The sequence below is a fragment of the Phaethon aethereus genome, assembly GCF_964289735.1.
Source record: "Phaethon aethereus genome assembly, chromosome: 21".
NCBI classification, from domain to species: Eukaryota; Metazoa; Chordata; class Aves; order Phaethontiformes; family Phaethontidae; genus Phaethon; species Phaethon aethereus.
The window spans coordinates 3,270,815-3,290,079 of record NC_138597.1 but is presented as its reverse complement, the minus strand read 5'-3'; the positions used below and the strand labels follow the sequence as shown (position 1 = coordinate 3,290,079).

At 42.7% G+C, this 19,265-nt stretch overlaps 4 protein-coding genes across 4 annotated transcripts; all 4 read left to right on the top strand.

The window, feature by feature from the left end:
• Positions 1–70: 70 nt before the first annotated feature.
• Positions 71–4,460, top strand: LOC309412501 (arylacetamide deacetylase-like 4; the record flags this gene model as incomplete). Its single annotated transcript, XM_082009411.1, has 4 exons — positions 71–247; positions 2,371–2,587; positions 2,987–3,050; positions 3,686–4,460. The coding sequence occupies 4 exons, from the start codon at positions 71–73 to the stop codon at positions 4,458–4,460; spliced, it is 1,233 nt and encodes a 410-aa protein (XP_081865537.1).
• Positions 4,461–5,697: 1,237 nt separating this feature from the next.
• Positions 5,698–8,942, top strand: LOC309412340 (arylacetamide deacetylase-like 4; the record flags this gene model as incomplete). The annotated part of the gene is made up of 4 exons (XM_082009225.1): positions 5,698–5,805; positions 6,517–6,952; positions 7,298–7,361; positions 8,168–8,942. 4 exons carry the CDS (start codon positions 5,698–5,700, stop codon positions 8,940–8,942), a joined length of 1,383 nt encoding a protein of 460 aa, XP_081865351.1.
• A 1,532-nt stretch (positions 8,943–10,474) lies between these two features.
• On the top strand, positions 10,475–14,669 carry LOC309412502 (arylacetamide deacetylase-like 4; the record flags this gene model as incomplete). Its single annotated transcript, XM_082009412.1, has 4 exons — positions 10,475–10,680; positions 12,699–12,915; positions 13,153–13,216; positions 13,895–14,669. The coding sequence occupies exons 1-4, from the start codon at positions 10,507–10,509 to the stop codon at positions 14,667–14,669; spliced, it is 1,230 nt and encodes a 409-aa protein (XP_081865538.1). The 5' UTR covers positions 10,475–10,506.
• Positions 14,670–15,368: 699 nt separating this feature from the next.
• CFAP107 (cilia and flagella associated protein 107) lies at positions 15,369–18,586 on the top strand (the record flags this gene model as incomplete). The annotated part of the gene is made up of 4 exons (XM_082009224.1): positions 15,369–15,467; positions 16,489–16,602; positions 17,468–17,645; positions 18,300–18,586. 4 exons carry the CDS (start codon positions 15,369–15,371, stop codon positions 18,584–18,586), a joined length of 678 nt encoding a protein of 225 aa, XP_081865350.1.
• Positions 18,587–19,265: the final 679 nt, after the last annotated feature.

Here is a 19,265-nt window from a genome sequence, read left to right as displayed (position 1 = left end):
AAGTAACAAGCCAAAGCTATCTGGGAAAGTCAAATCAAAGACATTTCCGATCACTTTGCTGCTCAGCAAAATGGCAGTTGTTTACACACTGCTGGTGCTATTCTTAGCAGTGTTTGTTGCTGGATTTATATTGTTGGTCATGGGAGCAATTAATTTTGATTTCTCCAACTCAGAAATTCCTCCTGGAGTGAATCAGCCTGTAAAGCTCCGAATCATTCATATAATTTTAATAAGCAGAGCTGTGGTGGTAAGTTAACCTGGCATGGTTTGGCGGGGGAAGAATGGTGAACCTGTGGATTTTCAACTTAATGCAATGCTAGAACCCTGCTTGGAATTAATTTTCAGAGAGGAGAGCAGGGCATAACTTTCATGCTGCATGTTGTATTTAGAAGCTCAGTTTTGATAAAGAAACCTTTACCAGAGTTTTTACGCTACACTGCATTGTTACAGTCCTGCCTAGCTCTTACATTAGGCAGTATGTAAATGCTGCCTAACAAAAGCATTTGAAAGTCTGACTGTGCTTCTGCAATGAATTGTGCTAACCTAGCAATAATTTGATTAAGAAGGCTTGTACATGTTGGATCATTTATATTTCCATTCTAGGTTCAGAATACATCAGATGTCTTTGGGCTACGCTTTCAAGCTTTTCTTGGACTTAGGGATAAGGAGTTATGTATTTATTTTAAAGATAAAATTAGAAACTGAACATTTCAGAATTGGTTTGGAGAAGGGGGAGTTTTTGTCACAAAAGTGACAAAATCAGGTAACATTTCCCAAGAGAAGCTGACGGAATTCCATCTCCCCTGAACAGATATTTATAACTCCAGCAGCACCTAAGCAGGCCTGTCTGATAGGAATGAGGGGCTCTGGCCAGCCCAACTCTTGAGGTGAACTGGCCTGTAAAAGAGTGGGAAGCTAACTAGTCCACGAGTTGAAGCTCTTACCAGAACTCAACTTCTGGTGATCTCGGCTGACAAAGGATCTCACTGAATCAGGAGTATTTCCACGTAATGATAGATGTATAGATGCTGTGATGACAGGTGGTGTTAGAAATATATGAGACAGCAGAAGTTGTGCATATATGTGATAAATTACTTAAACACCTCCAAGAGGAACAAACTATTTAAAATCTAAAAAAAAAAATTTCTCTCAGAAATATTCTAGATTATAGTGGACCATAGTAAAGAATTCTAGCTATATGTTCTCATGCTTTGGCTGCACACAAGTTGTAATTACAAAGTGATTACTTCACTTAAAACAGCTGGATAAGCCAGTTCTCTTTTTATCATCTATACACTGCCCATTGTAAACAACACAGGATGAAAGAAACTAAACAAGTGGAATGTAAAAGCGAGAATATTCTTTGTCGTTGTTTCATTTCTGCTTGGAAAATAGCAAATATGAAAGAATAAATAATTTTATCATGTTTGTATGCAATCAGAGACACTAAGACTAGTTTCTATGATGAATTAAAATCATTATGTTGCAAAATGTATTTGTTTCTTCAGCCTCAAAATCAGGCATGGAGAATATTATAAATAGCTGGAGTTACTGAAGAAAAGGTCTTTCATGGGTACATATATTGAGTCATAACACTGACAATCCATACAAATGTGGCAGTCTAATAAGAAACATTCATAACAAAACATTGAATATTAAGAGCTTGATCCAAATCTTCGTAAGCACCAAAGCACTGGTTTGGCATAACTAAATAATGTATTTCAAAACAGAGGTTATGCCTTTTTTTTTAATTTTTGCAAAGTTATGTTGGACCAGTAGCTCTCATTTTAATCTTCTGGTGCCTAGCTTGAATATCACTATGGCATACAGAAAAAACAGGAGTTTAGGCCTACTAAATATCTCAGGATCTTCTTTCCAGTGCATTTCACACATCAGTGAAGACTTCCGAGACGAATCAAAAAGCAATTATCAAATATATTCTTAACTTAGTCAACTCTACTTTGGGCAAGTGTCTATATCATGAAAATCAGCACCAGAACTATGATCTTTCGCTATGTTTTCACATATTCTCAGGGGCAAGGACAAAATAACCAGTGAAAACCAAGCTCTTTTTCAATGTTAGGTAAAGGACCTGCTGAGAAAGCAAAGGGATATATCTCACCAGTCTGTGGTAATGCTGCATTGTTTTGGGATTATGTTCTTCGGTGAACAACTGCTGCTCATGTGACCTTTCATGATGCTACTGTTATTTGTTTGGTTGTACTATACCGGTGCAACTACTCAAATATTTTATGATTGCCCTAAAATAGGCAACTTGGAGATCATGAGTATACTGCCCATACATTTCCTTTACTTTGGAAAATACAGAATCTCATGAGTGAACTCCTTATTCTGTTTGACTTTGAACAGGGCAAGATTTTGGAAAACATTGGCATCTGCAGTCAGGTTAGCTTTGTCCGGTACATGCAAGGTAGAAAGACTCTAGGAGTGGACCTGAAGCTCTTCATCAAGGACCTGTGGTTTGAAAAAGTGCCTGTAAGGATTTATCAGCCTAAGGTTCCATCTGCCAGCCAAAGGAGAGGAGTTATGTTTTTCCATGGAGGAGGATGGGTATTTGGAAGTCTTGGTAAGATATCTAACAGAAAAAATATTATAATTTAGTTAAAGAAGTATCTACTTCATAAATGGTAAAGTTGATTGTCGCTTGATCTGTAGCAGTTACAAAGTTCGAGTATAACCACAGATGCACTCTCCTAAGTCCCGCTGTCAGAAGAAAGCATCTGCTGCATGTTATGTGCATTTTTCTTAAAGACAAGGACAATGAGATACGAGGGGAAAAAATACAGTAAGTAAATACTGAAATAGGAAGATGAGGGGGTACAAAAGACCTGAGGAGCTATGTATGAAGGGGCAGAGAAAAGTAGACAGGATTTTCTTCTTGCAATTCTTTGACTTATGCAATAGACAACACAGTACTCTGGAAAAACAAAACAAACCCAAACCCCACCAAACATGTTTCTTACAGAGACCCATGAAAAGATCTGCCGCTATATTGCCAGAGAAAGTGAGTCGGTGGTTGTGTCTGTTGGGTGAGTCTTTCCTCATGCTGTTTTTTAGAGATTATTTCCTATAGTGTAAATATCACCTTCTAGTTTCCCTAATCATAGTAACAACCATTCTCAGAGAAATGTTTTTGTGGGACTTGTCAATCAATGTTTTCAAATTCTAAACTCAAAATCGATAGTAAACAGATAGTAAGCCATATACTACTTAATCCTTATTCAAGGAAAGAAGTGCTTGATGCTTACATAGCGCTTCTGTATGACAAGCTCATATCATCATCAATGTACTGACATGACAATTTGAATTATGAGGCTACAGTTGCACTGTAACAAAGAAATATAACGGAAGTATTGTCATTTGTATCTATGGAAAGCTAAAGCATAAACTGGATAAATAAGTGTCAATAAAACCTAGACATAGCTGGCAGCTGAGTACTCCTGTGTTGTTAAAGACCTGAGATACATCCTGCAGATGATATCCTAACAATTTAATCTGCACCACGTGTTCCAACTAGCTGCAGTTTATTTATAACAACCTGTGGAGAAAGGGAAAATTCTGAGGTAATCAAGGCATTGCTCGTTGCAGGAACCAGTATTTTCAGCAATAGATTTAAAACTAGTATTTCCCTCTTTTACTTTTGTTGTCTCCTTTTGTGTCTTAGGTATCGTTTAGCTCCTGAACACAAATACCCTGCTGCTTATGAAGACTGTCTTAATGCCACCATACACTTTATGAAGAATACAGAGCAGTATGGGGTGGATCCTGACAATATAATTGTCTGCGGGGACAGTGCTGGGGGCAATCTAGCAGCTGCTGTTAGCCAGACCCTTGCAGGTAGACCAGACCTTCCCAAACTACGTGCTCAGATCTTGATCTACCCAGGCCTTCAGGCACTGGACTTCAATTTACCATCCTATCAGCAGAATCGGGGAGTGCCTCTCTTATTCCGAGAACGTGCCGCTTTCTACGTGTTACAGTACCTAAATGGGGATGCATCAAATCTGGAAGAGGTCTTGGAGGGCTCCCATATTCCTATAGATATTACATTAAATTATAGGAAGTGGGTGAGTCCAGATAACATCCCCGAAAAATTTAAGGTCAGAGGCTACAAACCACATGTGCTACTTGACTGTTCAACTGAAGTTTTCGAGACAGCGAAAAGATTCTGTGAGCCCAACCTGTGTCCACTGTTAGCTGAAGATGCTATTGTTCAGCAGCTGCCCGAGTCTTTTATCTTGACCTGTGAGTATGACGTACTGAGGGATGATGGCTTGCTTTACAAGAAGAGATTGGAGGACAATGGTGTTCGAGTGACCTGGTACCACCTCGAGGACGGATTCCATGGAATCATAAATTCATTTAATAGTGACTGGTTTTCATTTTCTTCTGGGAACAGGGGTCTTGGCAATATCGTGAACTTTCTAAAAAGCTTATAGAAACAATTTTCTTTCCTTCTAGAAGAACTGCCAATTTTCTGTGGTCTTTTATGCTTTTAAATTCCATGTAAAAGGGTTAGATTAGACAATTTGTTAATGAGCAATTATGCTAGTGTGACCACTGAAAAAGATATTTCAAGAATGCTATGAAAGTTTCTTTTAGTGCTGTTTGAAGTATTCCATGTGCAGTCTGTCTACGTTAATCTATTTGGACTAGGCACTTGCTACTCTCTCAGTATATATTAAAGATGCAGTAAAATTTTAAATCAACATCTGGTTTGACCCATTTTATTCAATTATGATCTACAGTTTCATTCTTCCTAGAAGGCCAAGTGTGTTTTCACAAAGGAGAAAGATACCGATATTACAATGCTGTAACACAATGCCTGTGCTATACGCTACACAGAGTATCTGAGTCTAAGATTCCCAGTCACTGACTTACAGAAAATTTCTATGGGCTACGTAGCTGGTATTTTAGACTTGAAAAAATGAAGTCAAAACTGCAACGGTACCCAACAGAGATACTCTATTAACAGCTTTGTGTACATTACAATGGAGAAAATGCCCTAAGGGTTTTCCTATGTTTATCAAACACACAAGTGTTCCTATTCTTAAATAGTCTAACAACAAAATAAGGTGAATGCATTTACTTTTTTAGAGCACGTTAGCTTTTTTTTTCCCCTTCATGTTAGTTCTCATTTTCTTTTCTAAATGACCTTGTTAAAACTATATATTCTAAACTACTTAAAGAATGTACACAATACAGGAAGCAATATGTTGTGGCTGCAGATCACATGCAAGAGACAATTTAGTCTCCACAGTAGTTGGCTCCCCTTGTAAAGAGCAACCCATCATAAACTACAATTTCATTCAGTACTTAGCTATCTCTGAACAGTCATTCATATCATCTGCAATCCAAGAATGCCACGCAGAATACCAGGCCCTGTATCAGTCCCACAATTAACATGAAACTAAACAGGAAATTATTCTCCTCTGCCTCTTCTCCAATGTCATGTGTGCTGACACCCTGCACAACATTTCCAAGGACTTTAAAATGTGTGACACCGGAGGGATCCATTGTAACTTGGACTGCTCTAAGGTTTACTGTTATCTTGAGAGAGCTAAGGCAAGGATAGGCGTAAAGACACCTCACCTTCAGTTAAGTGAAATGGCATTTTTTTATACAATACCAGTGATACTGCTGGTGACATTTATTGCTGCATTCATACTAGCAATTATGAGAACAATTCAATCTGAGTACTCCAATTTCAGTATCCCTCCTGGAGTGAATCAACCTGGAAAGCTTCGAATTGTCCTTGCTGCTTTGATTAGTGCAACTGCTCTGGTGAGTTATTCTGTCATGATTTCTGCCAGAAACGTGGTTTAGGTGTTATTTTTGTAAGGTTATATGTGTACATACCAGAATCCTGCTGGCTGCATTAAGACTTAAATGAAGGCTTTCCTTTTTCTGGGGCTGACTTTAGAGGATAATTTTTATAAAATCATTTCTGTTAGACCTCAGATAGTTTTGGTCAGGTTTTCCCCATTACACAGGGATGAAGGCAACTATAAGAGTCCATGCTTTATCAGCTGAGCTTCCCTAATTCAGTTTAAATTAATTTCTTATAAAAAGTGAGATTGCTTTGATTTCCATTTTAGGCCGGCACAGATTATGTTTTTATGCCATTTTGGGGGCTTTCCAATAACACTCATGGAAGGCCAGGTGCTTCTTAAGCAGGTAAAACAAGAGACTAACGGGAAACCTTAGGAGAATGACATCTGGGTTGTAAGGCTCTAAGTGGTGGGAGTTGAGCCTAATATGAAACCAAAGGACATGGTGACGCTGAGAAGGAATCGCCTTCTTTTCTCCCCTAAGACATTTTGCGTGACAAAGTGTGATTTGGACGCGTGGGCCTACCTGCTCAAGCGCACGGTGCCAAAGCAACCCCGCTCGCCCTGGCGTGTAGCCTCACAGGGGACCGCCAGGGCTCCATCTTCTCCCGTGCCAGCTTTCTGCTGAGGACCACACCGCAGCGGCCGCTAAAGGCGAGGGTAGGGGCGAGCGGCTCTGGAGCAGGCTGAACCCCGCCAAGACGAAGCCTGGGTGCCCCCTCAGGCCTCACGGCGGCCGGGGGAAGGCAGGCGTTGGGTCTCCCTCACGGCAACCTGCCTGGCGTGGCGTCTGGCAGCCTCCCCGAGACGGCCCGCGGCTGCTGGCTGCGCCCGGGGAGGCCGCCCCGCGCTCAGCCGGGCCCTCCTCCCTCTCTTCGAACAGGGGAAGATTTTGGAAAAGACGGGCGTGTGCAGCCAGTTCGCCTTCAGCCGCTACGTGCGTTCCGGGAGGAAGCTGGGGCCGGACCCGCTGCTCTCGCTGGAGGACGCGCAGTTCGGCTGGGTGCCGGTGAGGGTCTACCGGCCCCGCGCGCCATCTGCCGGCCTGCGGGCGGGCGCCATCTTCTTCCACGGCGGCGGCTGGGTGTACGGCAGCATCGGTAGGACGGGCCGGGTCGCTTCCCGCCCCCAGCAGCGCAGCTGTCCGCTGCCGCTGTTAATCTCCTGGAGGCGCGGGGAATAATTCTGCCCCGAGACTTGGCAGAAAGTCTGAAATCTGGCTGAGCTTTCCCCTCAACTTCGGCCAGCTTAGTGCTCTCGGTGAACCGCTGCTGCTTGCCTGGAGGGGAGGCGGCAGGGCTGCGGGGAAGGGGGCGAGGGGCAGGGAGGTGGCCTGTGAGGGTCGGGAGGGGCATGGCCAGGGCGGGAAAAGGAGGCTGCCACCTTCCTTGGCTATTGTATCTGGAAACGGAGTGGGCAGCTAGCAACCCCCCAACTTTTTGCAGATTCCCATGAAAAGATCTGCCGTTACATTGCCAGAGAAAGCAAGTCGGTGGTTGTGTCTGTCGGGTGAGTTATGTCGGTACTACCCTATGCAAGTCTTTTTGCTTCACTTCTCAGCACCACAGTGTTGCACAACTTGTGGGAACACTCCTCAGTAAACCATTTCTCTAGGATCCCAGATGGTCACACAAAATTTCAAAGGGACTATTTTAATTTCTCCCCACCCCCACCCCCCACCCCGACTGCTGCTGCAGGGACAGTGCAAACAGACCCCAAAGTAAGGTTCATGTCTCTCACAACACAGAGCTAAGCTGGCACCACACAAACAGAAGGAATGCTTTCCAGAAGAGTTTTCTTACGTATCGAGAACTGACTAATAATTGGAAGGTGGTGATTCAGTGATCTGCTTAATTAGATGTAATCACTGTAAACTTGAAGTTTTCTAACAGTAAGAATCAAATGCTAATATATTTTAATACTACTAATACAGAAAAATTTAACACTGTCCCAGTTATTCAAATATAGAAAGAAAAAATAAGTCTCAAGAGGGAGTAAAGGTGAGGTGCAGACTGATTATATTACTTCATCCACAAGCCAGATGCAGTCTACACCAGAAGAGTAAAATGAACTTGTATCACTTAAGTTCTGTTCATTGCTGGCCTCAGAAGATCCCAACTATGCTACATCTTTGCAACTTCATCCTACTGGCTATCATTTATCTGTGAAAACTCGCTGGACAAATACCTGTTTAGCAGATAATGACACTCTTGGTATTTTTTTCTCAGAGAAAAAAATCTCCAAACAACACAGGGAAAGCCAAGGTGCTTAGGAAATTTGTATTTACAGTTATGACATCTCTTTCTGTGTACTAGGTATCGTTTAGCTCCTGAACACAAATACCCTGCTGCGTATGAAGACTGTCTTAATGCCACCATACACTTTATGAAGAATACAGAGCACTATGGGGTGGATCCTGACAATGTAATTGTCTGCGGGGACAGTGCTGGGGGCAATCTAGCAGCTGCTGTTAGCCAGACCCTTGCAGGTAGATCAGACCTCCCCAAACTACATGCTCAGATCTTGATCTACCCAGGCCTTCAGGCACTGGACTTCAATTTACCATCCTATCAGCAGAATCGGGGAGTGCCTCTCTTATTCCGAGAACGTGCTGCTTTCTACGTGTTACAGTACCTAAACGGGGATGCATTGCATATGCAAGAAGTGTTGGAGGGCTCTCATATTCCTCCAGATATGAAGCTGAAGTACAGGAAGTGGGTGAGCCCAGATAACATCCCCGAAAAATTTAAGGTCAGAGGCTACAAACCACACAAGCCCCATGAATTCAAAGCTGAAGTTTTTGAGACAGTGAAAAGATTCTGTGAGCCCAACCTGTGTCCACTGTTAGCTGAAGATGCTATTATTCAGCAGCTGCCCGAGTCTTTTATCTTGACTTGTGAGTATGACGTACTGAGGGATGATGGCTTGCTTTACAAGAAGAGATTGGAGGACAACAGTGTTCGAGTGACCTGGTACCACCTTGAGGATGGATTCCATGGAATCGTAAACTTATTTGATTGTTCTGTTTTGTCATTTCCAGCTGGGAAAAGGGTATTGGACAGAATTGTTAAATTCATAAAAGGCTTGTAAAAACAACTTTCCCTCTTTATGATTCTCCCACTAATGTCTGTGTTTAGGCTACCAAACCTCAGGCACTACTTGTCAGCAAAAACGTGATACCCTTTCATGTGTAAAATACCAATTTTGATATTTGTTAACTTTAAATACTGTCTGAACACTGGTTATTGTCCTCATGAGACTATTGACAGTTCAGTCTTTACAGTTCTAATATTTTCCACATGCTGTGTTTCAATCCCTTTTCTTTCAAATCAGCATCTGATCGATTCCTTGTATAATTAAATACCAGATGATTTACTTCTATGTAAATAATGTCTGTGGAATGATTTGAATTAAGTAACTCCTTTGAATTACAGTCAGGATCTTTGTGATGTCCATTTGATAAGCTCCAAAGCATGACTTTATTTTATTTAGCTAAAAAGTAAAAGTTAGGTACATAGAGAGCTGGAGGGAAGAGTTAGAGGAAAGCTCTGGAAAAACAGGCAGAGATCAAGGTCTCAGTGGGAAGATTCAACATATATTCAGTGGGCATGGCAGAACCACATCTGCAAGAGCAGCACTAAGAGGCCTGAGTTAATTGGTGACACCTTGCTGGAGGCAAGGAAGGGCTGCCCTGATTTTTAAATAACCGGAGCTCTACAAACTCCTATTTAATTTTTGGGATGTCTCCATTATGCCCACTGAAGCTCAGGGCAAGAGACACTAGTTGAGAGGGAACACTTACATCAGGTTTTAGAAAGACAGTAAGGGTCATTGAACTGGGCTCTTGATCTGTGTGTACTGAAAGGTTTAGTTTAGAGAGAGAATATATGAATCAGAATGTTTTCATGTTCTTTCAGAGAGTGCTTCCCCAGTATTATTTTTTTAGGATTTGTGCTCTGATGTTTCTCCATATTTTGAGTTTTCTTTACAGGACAAGGCAGTGTATTCCTTGACATGATGCTTCAGTATACCCTGCTGATGAAAGCAAGGAAAAACAGTAGTGAGCATACTCAAAATAGTCAGACAGGAAATGAAAATCCTAAGACAAAAAAATCCCAAGGGTGAGGAAATCAGAAAAAAAAAAAAAAGCTGTCTTCCATTTAGATTGCACAGTGCAAAGGTAGCCCTTCCTTTAGCTTCCTGCAGGCTGTCAAAGGGACGGAGAGTCCCTAAATTTAAGGACAAAGGACAGACTCCCGGCGATGTGAAGACGAATCCGTCAGGAACGCAGGTGCTCTGCAACGCACTGGCGCTGCACGTTTCCCGGCTCTTTTGAACGGGCAGCACCACAAGGCCTGAACATGAGCCTCTCCGCAGGACGCGGCCGTCAGCGCCTTTACCGAGCGCCCCCGATGCTGCGTGCACGGGTCACGCACTGCCTCCTTGAACCGAGATTACACCGCGCCTCAAGCCGGCGGCGCGGCTCCCCCCGGTGCTCGCTGGCCGCCCGCACCATGACCCCGGCGACGGCTTTGCAGAGCTGTCACAAACGGCCCGTGACGCCGCCGGCCCGGGCCGCGGCGCGGAGCGGGGCGGGCGGCCGCTGCCGGGCCCCGCCGCGGGCCGGGGAGCCCCGCGGGGCCGCCGCCGGGCCATGGCTCTGCTGCCCGCGCTTCTGCTGCTGCTCCTGCTCCTGCCCCTGGCGGCGCTGGCGCTGGCGCTGGCCACGGTCCTCCTCGGCCTGCCCAGCTACGACATCCCGCCCGGGGTGAACCAGCCCGCCAAGCTGCGCCTGGTCCTGGCTGTCCTCCTCGGCACGGCGGCCCTGGTGAGTCGCGCCCCCCGCCCCGCTTACCGGTTCGGGGGGCGGGGGAGTGTTTCCCCCCGAGCCGGGGGCGGCGGGGGCGGGTGTAGGGTTTCGCAGTCCGCAGCCGCCCGGGCCGGGGTCCGCCGCGGCGGGGCCGGGCAGCCGCCGCCCGCCCGCGGGTTGCGCGAAAGCCAGGGCGGGCCGGGCAAGCTGCAGCCCACGGGCTGCGCTTGGAAGCAAAAAAAAAAAAAAAAAAAGGAGCCTGGATTCGGATCCGCAAGCCCCTGCCGCCCTCATGTGATGCTTGCGGCTGCACATCACGGGCAGAGTGCTGCGGGGGAGCAGCCGCAGCCGGGAAGCTGCTCATGTCACGGGCAAACCCGTTTCAGGTTCCGAAGCAGCATGCCAGGGCTTGTTAGCAGAGAGTGGCAAACGGCGGTGTTGATTTAACACTCGAATTCAGAGCTGAGCTGGTGTTTCGTCTGATAACTGCTCTCAGCTTTAGGCGAAGTCACCTTGCACAAGGAAAACTACAGCACTTAACTGCTCCTGCCACGGCTGACATTTACGGTACAAAATCCGGTTAGGACTGCTTTACTTAATCCCTGGACTCTCTTCTACAGCATTGCATAAACGGCATTAGAGCTCTCCCAAACACCTCCTCTGTCACTTGCTGTATCTTTTAATTTTTTTCCATCTTCAGTTCTTTCCTTCACTCCTTCATCCACAACATCGCCTTTGCCATCACTCGGACCTTGTTTCCCCCCACAATTCTTTCTTACACCATTTACATCCTCTTGGAATTTACTGACAAAGCTACCCGTCTCTCCTGAATCCCACTAGCAGGTGACAAGAAGGCAATGGATAAAGACAGACTCTCATCCCGCATTTAAAATTGGGTTCATGTTTAGTAACTGAACTGTAACAGTTTATTTGTTTGATTCTATTAATTAATTTGGTTCCCAACTTCTTGTTTGTTCACTTATTACATCAGATTTATATTCTAGCTTGCAAGAGCATTGGGAAAGGAAGCTTCTCGATTTTGCTCAGTAAGTCTGTTGTGCAAATAAAAAGCAGTAACTAACTTGCGCAACACAACTCAGCACTTAAGATTTTCAAATTCATCGAGTTTTATGGTCTAATTCAGTAATGTTAGTTTATGCAGTGAAGAACTATTAAAGCTTTTATTGCTGTTTCTATATATGACATTTCATTGTTGTTATCAAGTATAAATGAAACAAGAACGAGCACAAAGGTGTGCAGGACAATACTGACAATTAAAATGTATCCTCCAAGACAGCCCATTTGGATGGCCTGTATAAAATTTCTGACGTGATATTAGAATGACACTGGATTTGAGTAATGGAAGTAAATTTTTTACAGTCCGTAGGATGTCAGAGCTTGGGAAAACTGTTTTTCTTGAATCAGAGCGCTTTATTTTTATCAGACAACAGGGGTCAAATTGCTGTATGTGAAGACTAGATTTTTCAATCTGATTTTACAGATTCCAGTGATTGCTGGTATGATACAAGGTAGATCTCCTCTTTGGTAAAGCTAATCTAAGCAAACTTAAAACAAATACTGTTTTATGACTATCCTGATCTCTCTCACTTTCTTAGGCCTGGACATTCCTATCAAGAAAACCAACTGTGGAGTTACTTTTCCTCACTGGAAAAGTGAGGAAAAACTGTTTATTAAGGCAAAACCCAAGGACTAAACAACCTATTAGAATGAATTCTCCTCTCAGTGCTCAGTATACAGGAAGCCATGTAGAGAGTGTTTGGGAGATGCTTGCGTAGCCATTACCCTCCTCTATGAACAGTCCTCATGGTAGCTATTCTAACTTCTTGTGCTGTTATTATTATATCTTCTTAGAGTGTATTCATATTTTACAATATTACCACTTTTTTTTGTTTTTGTAAGCTCATGTGTTTCTGTAAAATTTCCCTCAAATACAGTTCAGTAAGTATGATGCAGAGTTTTTATACCTTCGCTAACAAGTCTTTTAAAGAAGCCTTAATTTCTTTTACCTTTAACAGGGAAAGATTTTGGAGAAGACTGGACTTTGCAGTCAGATCACTTTTGGCCGATACGTGCGACAGGGACGGAAACTAGGGGTGGATCCAAAGCTCTTTATCCAGGATCTGCAGTTTAACAAAGTATCTGTGAGGGTTTATCAGCCTAAAGCTACCTCTGATAGGCGAAGGAGAGGTATCATCTTCTTTCATGGAGGAGGCTGGGTATTTGGAAGTCTTGGTAAGATATTTGCTGGAGGAATTATAGCAATATAGCAAATTATAGCTATAGAAATATAGCAAAAGAATTTCATTAGCACCGTTTTTATAAAATTCTATAAAATTTAAGTAAGAGGAGGTTTACAGCATTTGGGAGGAAGTCTGAAGACAAATGCATGCCTTTCTGGAATGAGGATTCCCTAGCTGTCCCAAAGATTAGGGCACTAGCAAAGCACTAATGAAAACATTTCTTTTCCAGATACCTATGAAAAAGTATGCCGCTACATATCCAGAGAAAGTGAATCGGTAGTTGTATCTGTTCAGTAAGTGAACCTTACCAAGTTCTATTGTTTGGAAATTATTGTTGCTGCACTGGTTTTGGAGATGTTCTTTTTTTGCGGAGAAATTTCTACAGAATTCAGTGAAGTCCATAAAGATACAAATAGTGGTAACGGAGATTTCACAGCTCTTAAGTGTTCATGCCCTGATATAATCAGAAAAGACCCAAATGGAAATATTTGGCACGTTAAGAAAATCTATAAAAGCCAATCAAAAACGTAGGTAACACAAGCCTTCCTTGTGCTGAACATATGAACATGTAGTGAGATGATCCAAACAATTGTGATTTATAGAAAAAGAGAGATTAATCACACTGTATTACTCCCATTTTTACACATAGGAAACAGAGGCAGAAAATTACTAAATTATCTTGTCAAGAATGCACAGGGAGTTTTCAGCATGACTAAGAAATATACAAAGTCTTGGTCAGACTCTTAATCAGAAGACAATCCTGCTTTACTGAGTCCTTGTGACTGAATACACAATTTACAGCTTATCTGCAATCACTAACTGAGGAATGCCTGCTTAAGAGGCAATGAATATCCTGACCTGGAGGAAAACCAGCCCAAAATAACAGGGCTGGAAGACAGCATAGAATACCGTTTCCTGATGAATACTAATGACATTTCCTTCTCTTATACTTGTCTCTTTCTGTGTACTAGGTATCGTTTAGCTCCTGAACACAAATACCCTGCTGCGTATGAAGACTGTCTTAATGCCACCATACACTTTATGAAGAATACAGAGCACTATGGGGTGGATCCTGACAATGTAATTGTCTGCGGGGACAGTGCTGGGGGCAATCTAGCAGCTGCTGTTAGCCAGACCCTTGCAGGTAGATCAGACCTCCCCAAACTACGTGCTCAGATCTTGATCTACCCAGGCCTTCAGGCACTGGACTTCAATTTACCATCCTATCATCAAAATCGAGGAGTCCCTCTCTTATTCCGAGAACGTGCCGCTTTCTTTGCTTTGCAGTACCTAAACGGGGATGCATTGCATATGCAAGAAGTGTTGGAGGGCTCTCATATTCCTCCAGATATGAAGCTGAAGTACAGGAAGTGGGTGAGCCCAGATAACATCCCCGAAAAATTTAAGGTCAGAGGTGTGAAGCCACTTAGGCCCACTGATTTTATAGCTGAAGTTTATGAGACAGTGAAAAGATTCTGTGAGCCCAACCTGTGTCCACTGTTAGCTGAAGATGCTATTGTTCACCAGCTGCCCGAGTCTTTTATCTTGACCTGTGAGTATGACGTACTGAGGGATGATGGCTTGCTTTACAAGAAGAGATTGGAGGACAACGGTGTTCGAGTGACCTGGTACCACCTCGAGGATGGATTCCATGGAGTCATAAGCCTATACGATTATTGCGGTTTCTCATTTCCAGCTGGGAAAAGGGGATTGGACAGCGTTGTTAACTTCCTAAAAAGCTTATAGTAAACATCTTAGATTCCACCAGTCTGTTCATGCCTCAGCCTAGGGAAATACCTTCTTAGGATATTTAATATCAGGTGATGGCTAGTCAATCAAGGGCAGCTGTTAACAATGATAAACAAGGCTCATCAGAACCTCATTCCAGCTATTAGTTGGAACATGCAATATGCAGACTTTATGCAAGCTTGTACCATGCTGCAAGCCCTTCTCTTTAGCTATGTCAATAAACAACAACATTATTTTGAATGGACATCCTGGTTTGTCCCACTTGTTTAAACTAAAACCTGTCTGTCTATGAAGAGAGACTGTGTGTCATGCAGGTATGTGTGGTGTGTTGGTATAGAGGAGTATGCCACTTACAATGTTTTGAGACATACTCTGTGCTCTGATTCTGAACTCTACTAGAGAAAAAAACCCAGGTGACTTTAGTGGGTTAGGAGCCACTGTTTTGCTCAACAGTAAGTATGATGCAGCCTAGAATGTGGTTACTGGAACGACAGTCACCGTGGGGACAGCAAACACAAATGGTTCTAGGCCAAGCAGTTCTACACATCACCCGTATTTCTCAGCACACAGGCAGGCAGAAGGGGAGCCCCTTTCTGCCCTAGTTTTAGCACGGGACTACTGAGTAATCTTTCACCCCCATGACTTGAAGAACAGTTCTAACAACCAGGGAGGGAGGTGCCGGTGAGAAAAGGAAATATGATTTCATCGCAAAGAGATGGACAGGATTGGTGGAAAATGGAACCCAAATACTCTAATAAAGTTCTCATTGGAAACTGGCTGGAAGAGAGAAAAAGGGTAAGGTCAGGAAAGAAGTGTGAGAGCTGGAATAGAGTGGGTCAGAACCAATGCTCTGGAGGTGGTATACTACTGTAGTCGTAAGCTGGAGTCCAGGCTCATCTCAGAAGAGTAATAAAAAGGAGGAGAAGCGTCTTACTCGGCCTACATTCATTCATTTTGTTAACGATCTGCTATTCTCCTCTCTAAGCCAGGGCAGAAGCAATGCCTGAGCATGGGTTATATTGTGTCGTTCACACTGGGTGTAACATTAGCCAATTAAAAATGCTGTAGCACATTTTATGGCAATCACTTCAGACTGCTGTAGAACTTACATACAACTATACGACACTGATAAATACAACTTAATAATATATACCAGCATGATACAAGAGAGGCTTTATTAACCCTTCCATAAGTTAATAGTTATTATTACTTGTATCAGAGGATCTTTAATAATTTGGATATTGGTTTCATTTGCTTGTATAAACAAGAGCTTCTTTGCTAGCAGAGCTGCTTGGTAAATTTAAGAGCTGAACAAAATTTTATCATTAGACATTTAACGTTATCAAAACATGCCATTTAGGTTCTATATTGTAGCTGTTAGGGCAAATCCTCCTGACTCTGCTAAAATTACTCCCTTTAGATTTTTTTTTTCCCCTGGAGCAAATTGCTAGACTGTATTGCAGAGACTGGCCTGCTGTGGCAGAAGTAGGAACAATGGAACAAAAAAACCCCCAAAAGGGTTCATTCGTCCTTTTCAGATGCTAGTTCACATGGTAGGTGAAAGTATTTAACACCAAACTCTGAATAATTTTTCAAGGGCTGTATAGTATCTTCTATTTACACCAAGGAATCAATCCAGAATCTTAAAATGGCTGATTATACCAACTGACTTTACCATCTGAGAAAAAGTACATAGCACCGACTTCTTTCCAAATAAGTGCTTTTTAAATGCGTAGATGAAGCAAGCAGCACTGGAACAGAGCTTCTGTAATTATCAGATTGCCTTAGCCATACTAAGTGTTGTATATCTCTCTAGTTTACAAAAGACACCGGGAAACTCGGCAGCAGCATATACAAAACAGACTTCATTTGTTCGCGAGATCACAAACCAGACCAAACACTAAGGAGAACCATGATGGAAAAATCTGAGGTAAGTAAAAGAAATTTCAAATGTAGGGCTGTGTGTGCCAACATTCCAAACAGCAATGACCTTCGACTAATACTTAAATCATATTTTATATTCTTAAGTAACTGTATGTGTAAAAGAAGGCACTGGAGCTCTGTGGCCACTTCACAGGATCCAGAGCTCCCTTGTATGTTTGATGAAAGTAGGATGCCTCTCAGAGGTAGACAAATGGCACATACTTTTTGGTACTCTCTGGTTGTTTCCAAGACTGCCTCGGAGGGTGACCACGGCACACGAAGAAAATCAGCAAGTTACTACCAGCTCGGATGGGATATTGTGTCTTCAGGACATTCCCTGGGCTATTATATGAGCTCGAAAAGAGGATTATTTTCATCAGCACAGCTCCGATCCATAGGAATGAACTGCACTTATGAGTCCCAGATCTTTCACAACAATACTTTTCCCACAAGTATCATCTGCTAGAATGTCCCTTCCTCCAAGGTGCCTCTCTACCCCCAAATATTCTTATCATTCCCTCCTGACAGACAGTTAGAAGGTAGCATATGTAATGCTAGTGCACAATAAAACTTAAGTGGCACAAGACAATCAGCTTTTCATTTGCAGGCTTCTTAATTGTATCTGGCAAATCCATGATGCATGTATTGAAATCAGACTAATCGGATCTCATGACATACAGATGTAGTTGCTTAATGTAACTGGAAATTTACTTTACTTGAAATGCAAATACTCTCATTTTCAGGGATTAAGTTACAAGTACAAGTAATTTTGTGACATCACTGGTAGTCCAGTCTGACTCAAAAGCATGCTAAGCTATCTGGATGCGATGTATAAAGACAAACAGCATGGTTTCTTGTACATCTCATTTCAGGGCCTGCCAATGCAGCACTTCTTCACCCATCATGAGGAGCCAAGAAGCCGAAATCTAGTATCGGAGTATGACGATAAATACAATAGACGCGGTTATAACCTTGTGCTGCTTCCCCTCTGCAGCTGGGATGTACACAAGTTTGCCTGGATTCCTCTGAAATCAGATTTCCCCATTCTTGGTAGTTTTTGGCATTATTAATTCAAACAGATGGAACATGGTGCAGTGGTCAATATGTAGACTTAGAGCCAGGAACCTCCTTCTGTTTTAATTCTGAAAATGGATCTTGGGGTGACTTTTGGCTAGTTCCTTACCCAGTCAGTAGCTTATTTTACTGATTTATAAAGTGGAAATGTTATCCATACTACAATACTTAATCATCGCAGAAAGCAGTGAAGGATAGTGTCCATGAACAGATTTCTCTCCCCTATGCAGTAATAGAAGACACCCCCAGAAAAACAAGAAGAGCTGTGAGATACAACTAGCAGGAGAATTCAGAGAGTATTATTATGTTTCTGAATTTAAGTGACATGTACAGCTCTGCTAACTTTTTTAATATCTACCAGAGAGACTATGAAGAACCAGGACTCCTTACAGTATACCATTACTGTTATGGTACAGTTATACCATTCCTGCTCTCCTATTGATGCCTAACAGTGATTTTCCCTTCCAGCCAGAGGGTAGACATACATGCCCTGGGAACAGAAAGATCTGTTTTGTCCTTAATCTGCTGTCAAAATAGTACAAATATTCCCTATGACAACTGTGGAGTAAAAACACCAGGACCAAAAATTTAATTCTATCATTTCTAACATTTAATCATTTCCTGTCTCAGAACCACCCACCAACTATGGCCTTCTTGAGCACCTGATGAAAAAATGGCACAAGGAAGAAGCTGGAGTGATGAACAGTGTCTACACCATTTCCTATGAAAGCCCACCGATTTCTGCTTTTGCTACTTCTCAAGTGAGACAATCAGCTAAAACCCATGTCCTCCCATCCAACCAGGGACATCTTCCCCAAAACGTTAGTAGAATCCTGGACTATGAAAGGGGTCAGAAATATCTGCAAGCCATTGGCCAACTAGTGAGAGACAGAAAAGCATGGGACGCCTCTGTGTAAACTGCTTAGGGTGATCTTAAGTACTACTTAATATGGCTTGCTGCTCATACACGTAAGAGTGATCTGTTCCATGCGGAAGGAATGAGAATTAGGTTATTTAGATGGAGGGCTGTCTACTAGTTAGAACAAGTTGCTGGGTTACATTCTGACCTGCAGATGGCTGGGCATATTTCAGAAGATGTATTAAATCACCGAAAACAAAATCTTCATCTGTTGGTTTCTATTCAATGAACAGTTGCAGTAAGAAAAAAAAAGAGTGGGATTGAACCTCAAAGGTTCAATTTTGCTTTGTCCTTAGTGTTTTTTTCATTTTTGCACAGCTTGCTAAACACTTATTTGAAGAAAGAGAAGAAGCTTGTGTCATTCCTTATGTCTGAAACATCCAAGAATAAAGTAAACATACGAAATGGCTGCATACCTAAGGACAAGGTGAACCAAGGTTTCTCCCAATGCAGCAAGCAAGCAGACCTTGATTGCCCTTGGCTTTACATACTGCATGGCACTTAGCAGCAGATAATCTGCAAAGTAAACTACATTAGCTGATCTTATGTTACCAAACAGTAAACCTAGAAGAAATAGCTGTAGGTCGCCTTTACACAGCAGGATAGGCCACGCTGATACTTTACTCAGTTGAGAAAGTATGTGAACGACCTATGTAAAAAGTGCTGACAGAAGTCCA